Raw genomic sequence first — 17,379 nt, 5'->3', positions numbered from 1 at the left:
TTGTGAAACTCCTTTTTTCCCTCCATATTTATTGAAAGTGTTTTACACTTACAGGGATAGTACATGCTTATTTTAGAAGTTCAAATAACATAGACGAGTATGTGTACGCCCTCATGCACTTCCCCCATCCCTGTTCCTGCTCCCGGTGCCAGGGGTGAGCACTGGTAACAGCTAGATTGTGTTCTTCATCCTTTTCTCCATTTATGTACAACTCTTCTTATCTACACACACTGATTACATTTTAATTAACAATAAAAATTGTAGATAGATATCGTTTGTCCCTTACAGCAGAAGACCCTCTTTTTTCTGGGTGTGTGTGAGCAGTGGCTGGGAGATGACTATGAACAGCTGGAGGTCACATACACTGGGAGTCCAGTATATTCTCCTGCTGCTGGCTTTAGGCTACAGGTTGAGGTGATAGACAAAAGAACATAGTATTTGTTGTGCTGGTAACAAATCGTTTTGGCTGCCCCATTGTGCTCTAGGCTCTCCTTAGGAACATCTTGGTTGAGGAAGCTCAGAAATTGCATTGACATAATGAACCCAAGAAACACACCCCCAGCATTTTCAGAAACTGGTTGACAATATTCTATGCTGGCCACTCTTCTACTTTTTCAAAGCACTTTGTGTATTTTCTATTATAGCAATTAAGAGACTGCAGGGTTTTTTTAAAATTATTTTTCTTTCTTTCTTTTTTTCGGTATGTCTTTCTGCCAAGTCTAAATGTCAGTAACTTACACTCTCAGCACCCACCCTCCCCTCCCACAGGATGTTTGCTGAATGATTGTATTTACATAACGAATCCTTGAGTCCAAGTGGGTTTCCTGCTAATGGTGTCTTTTGCAAAGTTACTTCTTAGTTCAAAAAATTATAAAGGAAACTGGGGTACTTTTCATTTTATAATAATGGTGTGATCTACTTCAGGTGTTCAGAGAAGCAGATCTTCTGATACTGTCACGTATAAATTACCTGGAACTAGTACTAAAATGTTTTCGTTCCTTTTGAAGGAAAAGCAAGATGTCTATGAAAAGGAATCCAAATTTCTTGACTCCCTGAACTGCCGGACAATACGATTTTGCACATACACGGAGCGACTTCTATTGGTGGTATTTTCTAGGTGTTGGAAGGTATTATAAAATAATCTAACAAATAGCAGTAATATACAAATATAATTTTTAAATTTTTCTTGTTTAGTGCAACAGTTATAAGAATATGATTTAAAATGTGATACAAACTCTATATAATATTATTACCAGAGCATGGATGACCTGGCTTTTATGACTGACTTTTATTAATTTTCCACTCCTCACATTGAGCTGTTTTGCTTTTCAGGAGATTATATTTATAATAGAAAATGCTCATATTATTAATAATGACCATATTAATAATTAGCATTTATCTCTAGATTATTTCCAAAAGTTGATGTTTGTCCTGAATTAAAAAAAAAACTAGTACTTTTCACCTACATAAATTGGTCTTATTTATGGATATTTTTTCTTTTTCTGCTTTGTCACAACACTTGTTTTTTAGGAAATATACATTTCTTTCTCATAAATATACTTACTGATATTTCCAAGAAGATTTTTTTAAAAAGTTAAGTTACCATCACATGATAGCATCCTTTAATGTTTCATATACCTGGCTCAGTTAATAACATTATATTGTCTTACTTATATGCTGATATATTTTAAACAAAAAACACTAAGTATATGGTCTAGCAAAGGATTTAGACTATTTAAACTGTTTGTGCAATAAATTTTCAAATGTTTAAGTTGGACTATCCATATGGACAGAATAAAATTGTATAGAGATTTAGGGATTTCTAGTCTCTGTGCTTAATGGACATACTAGCCAAATAGTTAATCTACTGAAACCTACCTTAGGATAAATAAGAAAAAATAAGTACTAGTAGGATATCTTGATACATGAATCCAGTGTGGGCTGTCATTAATACTTAATGTGCTGTTGCATTAACACCACCATCTAAATAGTCTTGGTGAGCACAATTTATCTTCCATCTCAGTGGCAAATTAGATCGGCAGCTTTTGTTAATGTGTATCATTTATTTTGTGCTTTAGGTTTATGATTACTGTGATTTTTCCCTTCTGCGGATGGAGGTCAGTAGAACTGGGCAGTTCTTTGCTGGTGGAGAGGTGCTGGCTGCTCACAGAATCATCATCTGGACAGAAGACGGTCACAGTTACATCTATCAGCTGCTGAACAGGTGGGCTCAGATGGGAGCAGCATACAAAACATTCAGGTTGGAAATGAACTTTGGGAGGTTTATTATGGAAAAATCCCTGCATGCTGCCCATGATCAAACACCAGAACAAAACAACTTTGGCACTGGAAGATTTACTCTGAGCTTGGTAGGCTTCCGCCTTTGTATGAAACAGCGGGGGATGAAGGAATGAGATTAACCATGTATAACTTGTACAGCTGGTGCTGGGTTTTCAAAAAGTCACTTGTAATTATTAACCCAACAATTTCTAACTAGAGTTTAGAAACTTGAATGGTAGCGTCAGGCTTTTGAAAGTGGGAAGGAAAAAAAAACAAATAAAGAAACCCAAAGTTCTAAACTTTGCTATTTATTTTTTTGCCATGCAGTGGGCTTTCAAAAAGCACATACCCTGCTGATGGAAGAGTGCTTAAAGAGACCATTTATCCTCACTTACTGTGCTCTGCTTCTGTGCAGGAAAGTAAGGTAATGCCAGAAAAGAGGGGCTGCCTCAGTGCTGTTTCACTCCGTGTCTCAGAGGTGCTGCTTTGTCTGTAGCAGAGTCCGGACTGAAAAAATTGAATTGAAGAATGACATCAAGTTGTTAATGAGAAAATCAAATCTAACTGTTCATGGCCACTAAAGAGAAAACTGCCTTTAAAAAAAACTATTTTTTTCAAGTCAGATTAAATAGTACCTGTTTATTATAGAAAAATTATAAATGTTTAAAAAAGGGGGGGAATTAGAGTTTCAACTTGACCACTATAGATATTCACTGCAAATATTTTAATTGTGCATCTGCTTATTTTAATTGAAGGCTTTTAAAAAATATTTGAGAAGTTGAAAGATTAGTACAATCATCACTCATATATCTTTTACCTATATCCACCAATTGTCAAGATTTTGTCATATTTAATCTCTCTGTACACACACACATACACACACACATTTTTCAGTGACCTTTTTGATCAGTGCTTTGATACAACATTAACATTTTGATGTATCTACTCTGGTTTTTAACTTTATCAAATAGTTTATGTCTTCTTTAATTTTTTAATATTGGGATCATTTTCACATTTTTAGCTCTTCTTCTGAATATATTTTCTTGTTAAAGCAAATATAATTATGATTCCTGGAAGAAAATTGAGAGTGTAACTGTAAGCTTTTCCTTGGATGAATTATGTCTCTGACACTCTATGAAGCCTGAGAACTTAAGCAGTTATTTCATTACAATAGTGTTAAACACAGTGTTTTTTTAACCTATTGGACTTAGTCATCAGTTAATTATCCAAAAGGTATGTTGTAGAGAATGAAGGAATTTTGAATTATTGATGTACCAACCAAGGAAGCATGTTAATTTTTACTGAGTGATGGTTTGCTTCATTAGACAGCATAGCTGTTGGAAATCCTATAGTTCAGTGATTGTTCTGCTAACATATCTGTGAGGTTTTGTTGCAAAGAGTTAAGAAGCTGTCAGCCAAAAATTAGAGCTGCAAGTACCACTGGGGTATAGGCACACTTAAGAATTATGGCATTCAACAGTGTTTCTCAAGTCCTCTGTGGGCAGCTAGAGCTTCATGTTGCTGTTGATCACAAAAGCAGGATTGTGGCTTATTCAAAAAGGCGTTTTTAGTTATTTTGGAAGGATTTTCTCTTTTCTCTTTTTACCTCCAGAATGCATTTTTATAAAGCACACTTTCCCCTAAAAGCTAAATATAAGTAGTGTGCTGTAAGAACTTCTAGTCTACTGCAAATATCAACACTATACATAACTATGAAGAAAAAGAAAAGTAATATCTTAAAAATACTAATATTATGGGAAGCTACCTTGCTTTGCTTTAAAAGGTAAAGAAAAAGATTTATGGGTTTTCTGTCACTAATTTTTGTTTAGACAACCACTGACATTTCTGTATTTTATTTTATTTTTTTTAATCCACAAGCAATGTATTTTTTAAATTTACTTTATTGTACTTTTTCATTACCATTTACCCCCATTTCTATATTTTACAAGTAGGAAGTGCTTAGAAGCTAGCAATACAAATGGAATAATCTGAAACTGAAAGAACATTCTATACCTAGTCTTAGACCCTTTGCCTTTTATCCAGCCAAGAAAAGAAAGTCGAATATTATTCTCATTATTCAAAATGTCGCCGCTATTCACTAATTATTAGATTTTTTAGTCACTCTTTGCAGTTGGAAGGTAATGGAGGCATTTTGGTGGTGTGGGGAGATGGTGAGCCTAGGAAAGGGTGCTGTGTAAACATGCAGTATTGACTGGACTGGTTTTTTAGGTTTGTTTTTGAGGTAATAATCATAGAATTAAATTTCAAGGTTTGATAGTAAGATGCTCTCAGGGTTACCATTTGTGACGCAGAGGACATATCTGCAGATGGAGTTGTAGTAGCAAGAATGGGGACTCGCTCTTCCTTTCAGTAGCTTTATGATTCTTCCTAGTTTCAAGCCATAGCTGATGAGGCCTGTGACAGGGCTCCTGGCTGTGAGGATGAGGAGCTGGGCTTCCCAGGGTCTTAGCTGAGGAGTAAGACTATGTTGCTAAGGTGCAGTGGGGGGGTGGGTAACAGCAATAGAAACAACCAAGGGATTGCAAGTAAGAAATGCAAGTGCATGAACTAAGAGTATTGACAGCGATAATGATGCTAGTTCTCATTATTGTCAAACATACACACTGCTTAATTTATATCAGTTCTCACCATGTTCAGAGAGGTTCATTCCCAGGATTTGAACTCAGGCAGTTTGGCCTGAGAGTCTGGTAATGGGTCTTTGGAGTGAGTTTTTCAGTTGTTCTGAAAGTGGATAATGAGAATTGTTAGTATTCATTGAGTACCTACCAAGTGCCTGGCACCATTCTAAGTACCTTACCTTATCAACTCAGTCCAGACAGAAATCCCACATAGTAGGTGCCTTTATCAGCCTCCATGAAACATAAAGAAGTTAAGTACGTTGTCTAAATCAGGCAATCAGCTCCTTTAATAGGGTTTATGTGCTAAAACCAGTATCTGAATCCAAGCAGCTAGCCCAAGAAAATTCACTCTTAAGGACTATTTTATTACATCTTGGAGGATGGGACTAGTTCTTAGGATAAACAATGAGAATGCATATGGGAAGAGATTCTGAGAAGGTTTTTAGGTGACTTGCAGACTAGAAAGGGAACTACTGGCAAGGAGATGATCAAGGTGTCAAGGGGAGCGTGTGAGCAAGTGAGGACTGGCAGGGCAGGAGCTGAGGGCAGAGGGGACCAGAGCCGCAGGGGGAGCGTGGGCTGCAGGGGTAACACGGAGCTGGAAGGAGAGAGCTGTGCTGCCACCAACTCGAGCAACGCACCAGCCTCTCCGGAGCTTCATTTCTCATCAAAACCTTGAAGGAGTTGGACTAGTCGATTTTAAGGTTCCTAAAGGCTGAGAGAGTTTGAGAAACCATTTTATCAACACCATTCTAACACCAACAATGATGAGGGCTATGAGAACTCTAAGATCCCAAATTGCCATCTGAATCCTAAAAAAACAAAACAAAACAAAATTTATTCAGAGAACTGACTTTGTAGGAACTGTTTTCTCTTCTGCAATGTTCTCATCTCTTGGGACTGTAGAGGATTACATATCTTATCTGAATTGTCTTGAATTAGTTTCTTATTTTCTTTCTATTTTAGTTTTCATATCTACATAATAGGAATAATAACAATATTTACTTATTTTGTAGCTTTGTTATGAGTATTAAATGTAGCAGTATTTGGCCCTTAATATTCTCTAAAGATATATTATAAAAATTTTCCCATAATATATCTAAGTTTAGGCTTTCAAACATGTATTTTCTGACTAGAAACTGTCACTTTCTTACACTTAGTTTTTTATTTAAAAATTTTAATTACAGTTGACATTCAGTATTATATTACTTCCAGGTGTACAGCATAGTGGTTAGACATGTATATAATTTATGAAGTGATCATATCAATAAAGCTTTCTTAGACATCTTTAAGTCTAGCACCAGCAGTTGGCTTTTTTTTAAGTGTCCCTTTTATTTATAAATCAAAAGTAGTTTTTGTTTTTCTAATCACTTAGTCATTTTGATCCCTTGTGCATCATCTCCACATACACTCTACCTGAAGAACACATCTCTGCCATGCTGAGGCACTGGGAGAGCCTAGCCTCATTCACTGGTGAAAGCACATCTCTCAGAGCACTGGTGTCCGATACTCACACTCTGCCTCAGCGAACTTAGAACTCTATCTCTCTCAACACATAGCAATAACATAGACTACAACTCTATAACATATGATGTATATTTATTTATAGTAATAACATATAATAATACATATTTTAACAATTTATGGGCTCACTTTAATTTTTCTTTGTGGACACTTAGGAAATTTGAAATCAAGTATGTTGAATCTGAAAAATGGTCAACAGAAAGTGGAAAGTACTCTATTAAGTATACAAAAGTACCATCCAGATATCAGTTGTTGCTATTTCAACTGACAATTGGAACATAAAGAAATCAGGTCCTCTTGACAGTAGCGTAGTTATTATGACAAGTGCTCTTGAGTCAGAACTTCTGGACTCCGGACCACTACAGGCTACAGTGTGCATCGCCTTAGATCAGTCAGATCCTTCTCTGGCAGTGTAGGCATCTGTAGAGTGAAGACAGAGATAGCACTCACTTCACAGGGTTGTTGTGTGGATTACTCAACTGAATACATGCAGAGTCCCTGACAGTGTAGGTGAGATATACACAGAACATGTTCAATGAATGTTAGATATCCTTGTGAACTCTCTGGAGTCTAGTTAATGACATTTCTTTTTCTTTTATACAAAACTTTTTTGTTTGAATAAGAGATTATAAGAACTTGAAAATTTTTAAACAGTGGGAGATAAATGGAAACAATTTAGTTCATCTATGAAGTTTTGTTTCTCCCCTTAAAAACAATAACTATCATTTTAAAATTAGATATTTTCCTCCATAAAAACTAATTCTTTGTTTCAAACCAGAGCCTTCCCTTTGTTATGGGCTATATGAATGAAAGGAAAGAGCCTTTTTATAAGGTACTTTTCTCCGGAGAAGTATCAGGCAGAATTACTCTGTGGCACATACCAGATGTTCCTGTATCCAAGTTTGATGGCTCTCCTAGAGGTAAGATGGTCTTCATTGATAATCCCATGTGTCCTGAGAATTAGTTTATAATTAAATCCATGTTTTTCTAAGTTGAGTCATATGGGCTACAATGAAGAAAAAGTTCCTCGTGTACTACTATGCATTAGATACCAACATAAATTGCTTATAGATCTTATACAACAATACAACCAATATAATACAAAATAACATTAATTTAACATGAGTGATGTTTTATTGAAGTAAAATGAATGTTAGCAATAACAATATAGGGTAGGCTGACACATCATATACAAATTTTTGATTTTGTCATGTCCATATACTATACCATTTTTCTACCAATTTGTTGGGATTATCACAGCTGCTTGGAACACCAATCACAGATATACTGTATTTTGCTGTGTATAATGTGCACCTATATTTTTGGCCCAAACTTTCAGGAAGAAAATCTTTTGTTTTAATTTTTAATTCAATTTTTTATTTATCTATAACTAGATACTTGTTTTTGTATTATAAAGGAATTTTGCATTTATTATTGAACATATGGTACAAGAAACTTTATGTAACAAATAATTGCAAAACATAAGAACAGATACAAGGTGTTTCAGGTACTACCCATGAATAACGTGCACCCTTATTTTTCCCTAAAAAATGTGGGTAAAAAAGTTTGCATTATACATGGCAAAATATGGTAAACTTGGGCACTGAAACATTTGGCAATTTGAATGATTAGATGATTTAGCTTTTGCTTATTTTAATTTTTCTTAGAATAAAAAACTGAAATCATCAAAGTAAACATTGTTGTGGAAAACTTTCAAACTTCTGAGAGTATGTATTCTAGACTGGGGAACCCCATCTCACTCATTTCCCCTTATTCCAAAATCAGCGTGTCATCTCTGTGAACCATAGTGTGGGGCACAGCAGGATCAGGGTTCTTTATACTAAGCTCAAGTTTCCATTAGAAAGTCATTTCACTGGTAGCTCTTTTAGTGTCCTTGTCCAAAATGTTTTCAAAATGGTTCATTTAGACCTAGATTGATAAGAAATTGGTCAAGAAATAGACTTAGAGTTTGGTGTAGTATGTGGAAAATTCTCTTACAAGTCAGTCTTAAGAGTTAAAAAAAGTATACCATGCCCACTGCAAAGCCGCTCAATGGTTGGTGACTGTAGAATTTTCTCATATCTATTCTTGTTACAGTAGCAAGATTAAATGTCTAGTCAATCTTCTTTATAATTAGAACCAGAGACATTCATGACCACTCCTGCTAGTCAAAGCTTTTGGAGTCATGGTTTTCATAGTCACTGTAGCAGGTGTACTGTAAGGTCAAGGAGGCCCTTTCATAGAGAGGTCGGTTAGCTTTACTTTGCCTTCTATGCTCCTGGAGCCAAGCCTTTCTCACTTCATGAGCTGATCCTCTGAGGCCCAGTTCAAATGCTTGGGTGGTCAGCTATATAAAATGGTAACCAGTGCGTTTGGTAACCATAGATAGTTGCCTAGGGTTGTGGTATGATTCTGAGATATTCCTGTCCTTGACATTTAAAGAATAAATTTCTTCCATTTTACCTCAGACGATAAAAGAACCCAGTTTACCTTCTTAACATTGCTAAGGCAAGCAGAGAACTCATGAGAGTGGTCTAACATTTTACATCACTGCAAGAGTTTCTCAGATCTTGTCAGTTGACCTAAGTCTAAAATGAATGCATGAATACACATTGATTCTTTCAAGGCTCCTTGAAGGATGGAGAACCAATGAAGTTTCATTTTTGAGTGAGGATGGCGGATGATAGGAGAACTTTTCTGCCTATAGCCCACTATTAGGATGGCAAAAGTCTCTAGGTATCCTCCACGGATGGTGCCTTGATAATATTTTCCACATTTATAGTGACTGTATAAACCATTTTTTCATCTTTGTTTGTCTTCACTTCAGAGATACCAATAACTACCACCTGGACCCTTCAAGATAATTTTGATAAGCATCATATTATGTCACAAAGTATTATCGACTACTTCTCTGGGTTTAAAGACGGAGCTGGAGCTGCGGTAGTCACTTCATCAGAGTATGTTCCAAGTCTTGATAAACTAGTGTGTGGCTGCGAAGATGGGACGATTTTCATTACACAGGCTTTGAATGCTGCCAAAGCAGGACTTCTAGAGGGCGGCTCTTTGTTAAAAGGTGATTGAACTTTGTTTAACCCTATTTAATTCATCTAAGTTTCAACTTTAACAAGGTATATAAGAATATTTCTGAGGCTTAAAAATTGCTGGTATTTGCTAATAAATTATACTTGCTTTAACATAAAACAAGTATAACTTGTTTTTAAGTAAAAAAATTAAAATATGGTTAAAAAATCAAACAGAAGGTTATACAATGAGAAGTATGTTTCTCCCCTTCCTTGATTTTCCTGTGTGTCTACTAACAGCCTATGCAAATGCCTTGCTTCCCAAACTCTAGTCAACTTTATGTGCTATTAAACATTTTAATATTTGCCAATCAGTAGAAGAAGGTATCTTCCTGTTTAATTTTCATTTCTTTGTTAATGAAATATAAATATCTTTGTGCACTGCAATAGCAATTTATGTAGTAAATTGTCTTATGCAAAGGAAGGGAAAATGTAGGAGGTGACTGATTTGGAGATATGTAGATAAATTTTTGTCCTATTTTTTATTGTACAGAACCTACTTGACTGCAATATCCTTAACAGTAAAAACCAAATCTCAACAAACAAACAAACAAACAAACAACATCTTACCTTGCCTCCTATTGTTCTCAGCATACTTTGGCTCTTACTAAGTGTTATTAACTTGTGATTCAGTGATTGACCAGAATAGCTGGGTGAATAGCAATGAACTGAGGAGAAGTAATATACTGCTACACAGCTCAATGACTGCTGGTAAAAGTTAGTGCAAAAGCTTAAGACTTTAGGATTTTTTTTACCAGGGATGATTTGTCTTATCCAGAAAACAAGCAGAGGCCTACACTTGACTTGTAGTTTTTATTTTCACTAACTTTTTTTTAAGATTTTATTTATTTATTTTTAGACAGGGAAGGGAGGGAGAAAGAGAGAGAAAGAGAAACATCAATGTGCAGTTGCTGGAGGCCGTGGCCTGCAACCCAGGCATGTGCCCTGACTGGGAACTGAACCTGCGGCACTTTGGTTCACAGCCCGTGCTCAATCCGCTGAGCTACGCCAGCCAGGGCAATTTTCACTACCTTTTAATATGAATTACTATTTATCTTGGTTTGCTCAGGGGATATAAAGGGAGGGTATACCTGATAAAATAGAAGTAACTTATGATTCTTTAATAGAAGTAGTAATGACTCTTTGGGACTCATTTTTAATCTGAGTGGAGAGAGTTTGTGGTCTGTGGTCCTTTCCAACATTTTAGACCTGGCTAATGAAAAGAGAAACAGTGTGGAAACTGGGTGTCAGTAGCCCCAAGTTACAGTTCAACTATGGTACAAAATACCATTTCCTACCACGTGCCAGCACAAAGAAATAATGGACCTTATCTTACTTATTCCACACAACTACAGTCTTGTGTGAAGTAAAAGTGATAATCATCTCACTGTTTTCAGGGGCAGCACCTGTGGCTTAGGGGAATAAAGCTACTTGTCCATGGTGACACAGTCTGTTGAGTGATGGACCCAGGGAAATAAAACCAGATCCGTTTAACAGCAACCCTATGCTCTTAAACATTATGCTGTGCTTTTTCACTGGGATTCAAGTCACTTAACCCCTCTGAGCCTCAAATACTTTATCTGTGGAACAAAGAGGTGGAAGTAGGTGATTTCTAATATCTTTGAAAGCAAAAATACTCTGTGAAACTTTGCTTTTCTTTTACAATCTTGGTCATGCTAATTTAAAGTACAGCAGTAATGTTCTAAGGTTTCTTTGTAGAGACAAATGTTTGAAATCGTTTGTTCTTTTAGAATAGCATTTGCTATTTCATGGTACCATGAAATAGTACAACTTGCCAATAGTACAACTTTAGTAAAGTTGCCAATAGTACAACTTTATTGGCAACTTGCTAACATCCTTAAAAGAACTAGCACATTTTGACCAGCCAGCATGAGTGCTTCGTCAGTAATGATCTGGCTTATGAGGAGGCACTTGCCTTTGAGATGGTCCAAGGGTTGTTTACTAATTTGTTAGCCAACTGCCTAACTTTTGTAGTTTTCTTACCTTAAAAATTTATAGGCTGTCTCAGGACTATCTTTTGAACAAAAATAACTTTTATATTATTTGGTATTGGTTGTTTTTCAGATTCCATTCCTTACAAAGTTCTTAAAGGCCACCACCAAAGTGTTATTTCATTACTTTATCCACATGGTCTCTCCTCAAAATTAGACCAAAGTTGGCTGGTGTCTGGGGACCAGGACTCATGTGTCATCATGTGGGATATCTTTACTGAAAATATTTTGCATAAATTCTTTTTGGAAGCTGGTCCAGTAACAAGTCTTTTGATGTCACCAGAGAACATCAGGGTAAGTTAAGAGTAAAATGGATCACATAAATTTAAAAGTTATTTAACATTACAACTAGATGGCTTTATGCATTCCTCTCTAATCTTTTAATATGCATTTTATTTCACAGCTAATATAAATAATTTGGTTCTAAAGGAAAGGTTTTGTCAGTTCTTGGCTGTACATAAGCCAGTTAGTTCTCCTAAAGTATTTATATTCTTTTCTTTTTTCTCCTAGTTCTGTATCTTAATTTTTAATGGAATTATTTTTTCTTTCTTAATAAAATTATAAAAGTAATTATTCTCAATTTAAAAACAATTCAAATATTTACAAATTTACAAATTAGAAATTAACTTTTGCCTTCAACAATTCAATAATAATATTGATAGTTACATTTTATTTTTCTTAAATAGATTTTTGTTTGTTCTTTTATTTATTTAACAAATACAAGCTTTAACAAATTTATGAGCACCTACTTTGTGCTAGGCAAAAGGAAATACTTTCATATATAAATTTCTTATGCAATGTAAACTTAAATTTCATAGATCTTATATGTGTTAGAATATTAACAACAACTTTTTTAAGTTTGTAAGTTAGTTGACTGGTTTGTTAAAAGTATTTCTCCATAGTAATATTATTTAAAAAATTAGCTCTAAAGTAAGCTTAGACACAACTTAGACTGTGTTTTTGTAGGAAGACCCAAATAAAACAATGTATCAGCAATACAAACAACTTAATTAGTGAAATAAATATCACTGACTTAAAAAAAAACAAAACTTTCATGGGCTGATTTGGGATACCTTGATGTGTCTTTTATTCCTGAGGTTGCCCTCCTTTGTCTTTTTTTCTCTCAGCTCCAGGGTGGTAGTGCCAGTCTGTTTCACTCCCAATCCCTTTTACTTCTGCCTCAATCATAGACAATTTAACTCTAAGGAACAAGACCTATTCACACCAAGTCAGATCAAAAAGGGAGGCTTTTGAAAGGGCATAAGAGACCTTTTTATACATCCAATATAAAACACTATAGCAAGGACCCAGTGGAGCTTGAACTCAAATACAGAAATCAAGATAACTCTCAAGCCTTCCTACCCCAAAATTCTGTTTTCTATGATTTGTCTTTTCCTTCTGCCTATGACTTAATTTACCTTTACAACTTAAATACCTACAAAAAAGGTTCCAATTTTCCTTGTGTGGGTCTCTAGTGTATCTACTGATGGCCAGAAGGTCTGCGTTCATGTGTTATATGTGTGTTCACGTGTGTGTTGTAAGTCCCTTGAAGCACATTGGGCTATCCATTCTAGAGACTGTGGGTTGAGCAGTTTCTACAAGAGGTAACATTGAGAAGGCAGCACCATCTTCCCCATTCTACAAGTCCAGGCTTTCCCCATCTATTCACCTGCCATTTTGTGATTTTTTTCTTCAGGATTTCTGTAGTCTACTTAAAAATAATTAAGAAAAATAACATGCTCCTTAATGCCCCACAGAATATGGCTAATGATGGGCACTGGGAGATTCCCTAGGGGTCCTAACTGATGCTTTATTCATAACAGCTGAAACTCTAGTTGCTTTGTGAAAGTGGGAGCATCCCTATACCAAGGTGATTAGAAAAGAAAGAGAGAAGGTAGAAGAGCCACTATGTGCTCCCCTGCCCTACCCCACCCCCATTGTATCTACGAGCTGTTGCACAGAGCTGCCTTATAAACCTTTCCCAGATTAGCCTCTGCAGCACCCAGCATGGATGGTCTTTGTCCTAGACTGTGTTCAAGGTAACCACATACTGATTTTTTTCAAAGTATCTTTTGAGTCTTGTCCTATGAGCCTATTTTCGGACCTTGTGTCTTTGAGCCTGAACATTCATTGGGAACTATCTAGTGCTTCCCTCTTTTAGATTGTGTCTACACTGAGTTTCCTGTTTGGATTAGAATCTGTAGAGTTCTGGGAACAGCACCAAATCACATTTTGAGGCTTTAAGTGGAAAATACCAGCTGATGATACCCTTGGGCCTAAGCTTGTGTCTACAAATAGCTTTTTTGTGGCAACAAATTAATTCTGGGGTTTATTTTATTCTGCATTATTTCCAATGTCTGCCTCACTGCCTGACTTTGCTGAGTGATGGTCAAGTCCATCATTTATCTTGTAAGTAGGTCTGGCCTGGAATTCTCCTTTTTACTTGAATCTCTTAACCTTCCTCATGGGTTGCTGGGTTTAGAATCTACTTGGTGTTGAAAGCTCCTCTCTAGAGTGCTGTGCGGAGATGTGCTGTAGAAAGTGGAAATGCCACTTTATAAACGAGGCTTTAATAAACATTTTATATTAGTAGGGGGAAATCATCTGATTTAATTTTAAAGAAAGCATTCAACTATTTACTTACAAAGAATACTGTTTGTCTTTCCCACAGCTCAGAAGTAACCAGGTAATTTTCTGTGTGTGTGGTGACCATTCAGTGGCTCTCCTTCACCTTGAGGAGAAGAGGTTTCTCTTTTGTGCCCGGAAGCACCTTTTCCCCGTGAGGATAATAAGATGGCACCCTGTTGAGAATTTTTTAATAGTTGGGTGTGCAGATGAGTCTGTTTACATCTGGGAGACTGAAACAGGTAAGCTGAAAATTTACCCTTTTTTATACTTTATATATTTATGCATCGAAATGGTTGGCTAAGTGGAAAATTCCAGCCACTTGCAGATGACCTCACTTGCTTCAACTTTTGGTTGGGCTGCATTTAATGGCTTCAGTTGAGGGCTGATGTGGAAAATAAAACAGAAAGGCCCACGTCAGATCCTGACCAACTGATGATTAGCTGACAGGGCAGTGCACAGGAATGAGCCGGATATATCTGGAAGCTATAAATAAAAACATAAGTTATCTCCTTTAATTATTAACAAGAAAGAAATTTAGTGTCCTCCTAGTCTCAAATTATCATTAAATTCTGCCTTCTTCAGCATGCTCACCATCTCAGCAACATTTTGAGTTAATTGATAACCAGTTATAATGGAATATAATTAATTACAAAACTCCAAAAAGTTGAGCCAGGGGAACTGAAAATTGAGTGGTTCAATTGAACTTTTGATGTCATAGCAAATGTCTAGTTTGGACCTTGAAGTTTTAAAGAAAGTTTTGTTATATAACGTGAGAGTAGCACAGTTCAGGCAAATGCTGGGAACATATCAAATAAGATGAAGTAATTAATGAACGTGAGTCAGGGAAGTGCTCTGGAGAGTACATTTTACTGAAACCATTGCATGGCTTTTATTGATTAATCAGTGGTGATTTTATGTTGGGTGTTATTAACAGACTGGATAGTTTACTATATCATAGTTTAGAGCCATACTTCACCAAAATATTTGCTACTTTCTTTACATTCAACTTTTGTGTGTTAATGATGATGGCTAATATACCAGCGTATAGCAGGTACAACATAATCTGCCTTACAGATGTACCTTGCTTTATAGCTTTGACAGGATTTCATGCTTGTTTCCCATTAGATTGTCATAACCTCTAGGATAGGAGGGAAAGGTCTTATTTTCCATTTGTTTGATGAGGAATTTATAGCTCTGACTTGTAAATGTGCAACCAATATGAGGGCCCTGTGCATGATATACACGAAATTAGGAGAGTTTTAGAATTCTTAAGTAATCTATCAGCCTGAGTGACAGTCAAGTATAATGGGTAAAATAGGCTCTAAACGCTGGGCTTGCCTACGAGGCCTGATAACAGACGGGCTATAGGACCTTGGGCAAATTGCTGGGCTTCTCCACGAGTCAATTTCCCCATCTGTGTAATGGGAGTAATAGTACTGCTTTCCTTTTAGGATTAAATGAACTAATACCTGCAATGCTTATAACAGTGCCTATAGGTGCTGCCAAGCCCTTAGTGATGGTTAAATATTATTACTTTTATTATTGTCATTATCATCAAAGAATATGGCAGACTGGACCACTTGTGAAATCTGAGTCCATAAAACACATGCACTTATAAATACGAGCAGTTGCATTGTTTTTAATTGTGAATTCTTGCTAATCAAACATTCTTTGTAGAAAATAGAATTCAGCAAGAATACAGAGATACTCAGGCACTCACAAGTGTTCAGGGTTCTGCTGCTCCATCATGGTACTTTTTAGGCCATGCAACTTTTTTTAAACTTGTGTTTTGAAGGGTGGGCAGTAAAGGAGGAAAGCCAAACCACTAGTATTTCTTGAGACCATATTTATTACCATATTGCATTTTAATTTTATTATTTCTCTTTATACTCCTGAAATACATAATCAAATATTGTAGAACATTTGAAAGATACAGAGAAACATTAAAAAAAACCCAAAATCATATCTCACTGCCTAAAGGTAACTGCTATTAATATTTTGATCTTCTTTCTGTCAGACTTCTTTCTATATCAATAAAAAGATATCTGTATTGTGTTTCAGCCATGCTCCTACTGGGAAACTGAATTCAACGCAGGTGGGTCAAAGGAAGAGACTTTAATGAAAGGACTATTATCGGGTGTGGGTGGGGATTAGGGAACAGACAAGGGATGGAGAGTAAAGCCCCCATCACACAGACCCTGGCAGTCTTACCACCTCTAGGGCTAAAGTGGCAAGAGGAGCAAATAGTATTACTGGAACCCAGTGTGAGCTGAAGTGGGGGAGGAGTAGTCACTCCCTGAAGTAATGGAAGGGCAATAGCTCCCATCAGAGATGCAGGACTGAGACAGAGAGTTGAAAGAAATTTTCTTCTCTCTCCTTCTGCAGTTGTGTTTATGAGCTGAGTTCATCTGGAAGGCAGAGGAGAAGGGTATTGAGTTCTTGGCATCAGCCAGGGGCACGGAGCAGGACAAGAGGGCAAGGAAAGGGTGGAGGAAATGGTCAAATGGGCAATAACCAGCATAGTGGTCATTACAGATGCATCATATGATAACTAAGGAATCTCCTGCAGTTGGTTATTTGTATTGTTTTCTATTAAAAAGTTTGTTTTAGAATTGGTATAGCAAATCACATGTACTATGCACACATTTAGTGTGCATTATTTAATATTAATAGTTAATTAGTGTACCATATTAACTTATAGAATATTTGTTCCAAATGAGACAGGGAAGCTGTTTATGAACAACAATGATCCAACTGAAGATAGAGCTCATGATTTGTAACAATGTTATGAATAATTGCATCAATGCTTTCACATCTGCAATGGGCCTCTTCCATTTTCAAAGTGCCCTCTCATGCATGATCTCGTCCAAGCCCCACAGCTCTCCTCGGAGGTGGCTGGCAGCCTAACTTTCCTCAGCACATTCCTTCCTTTTAAATAAGTTTATGTTATTCCTTTTAGTCTTGTGTCTAGTATTAGCTTGGTTTTGGCTCCCTTTAAACTCTGAAATTCCAATTTCAGTTAAAATTTAATGATCTATTTTTTGTTCCCAAGCTGGATTTCAGCTAGCTAAGATACTTTCATCATGTTTATTGTACATGATTTCTATTTCATCCTCTTCCGTAGGTGGAAAGACCTATAAGCAGGAAGCTTTTCCATTTATAGTTTCATAAAGTTAGGGGGAAAAAACAAGAGCAAAGACCAAAACAGTTAGTCTG

At 36.2% G+C, this 17,379-nt stretch overlaps 1 protein-coding gene across 2 annotated transcripts in view; it reads left to right on the top strand.

The window, feature by feature from the left end:
- Nucleotides 1–17,379, top strand: part of WDR72 (WD repeat domain 72) — a 201,692-nt gene that overhangs the window by 38,267 nt on the left and 146,046 nt on the right. For both annotated transcript variants that reach the window (XM_045822910.1, XM_045822909.1), the window contains exons 7-13: nt 1,008–1,127; nt 2,079–2,224; nt 2,608–2,704; nt 7,222–7,363; nt 9,271–9,516; nt 11,609–11,829; nt 14,207–14,402. In XM_045822910.1, the coding sequence (XP_045678866.1) occupies nt 1,008–1,127; nt 2,079–2,224; nt 2,608–2,704; nt 7,222–7,363; nt 9,271–9,516; nt 11,609–11,829; nt 14,207–14,402 (1,168 nt within the window). The remainder of the gene's footprint in view (nt 1–1,007; nt 1,128–2,078; nt 2,225–2,607; nt 2,705–7,221; nt 7,364–9,270; nt 9,517–11,608; nt 11,830–14,206; nt 14,403–17,379) is intronic.

The sequence above is a fragment of the Phyllostomus hastatus genome, unplaced genomic scaffold (assembly GCF_019186645.2).
Source record: "Phyllostomus hastatus isolate PE091 unplaced genomic scaffold, TTU_PhHast_1.1 phas_scaffold_501, whole genome shotgun sequence".
NCBI classification, from domain to species: domain Eukaryota; kingdom Metazoa; phylum Chordata; class Mammalia; order Chiroptera; family Phyllostomidae; genus Phyllostomus; species Phyllostomus hastatus.
This window is presented reverse-complemented; position numbering and strand designations above follow the sequence as displayed.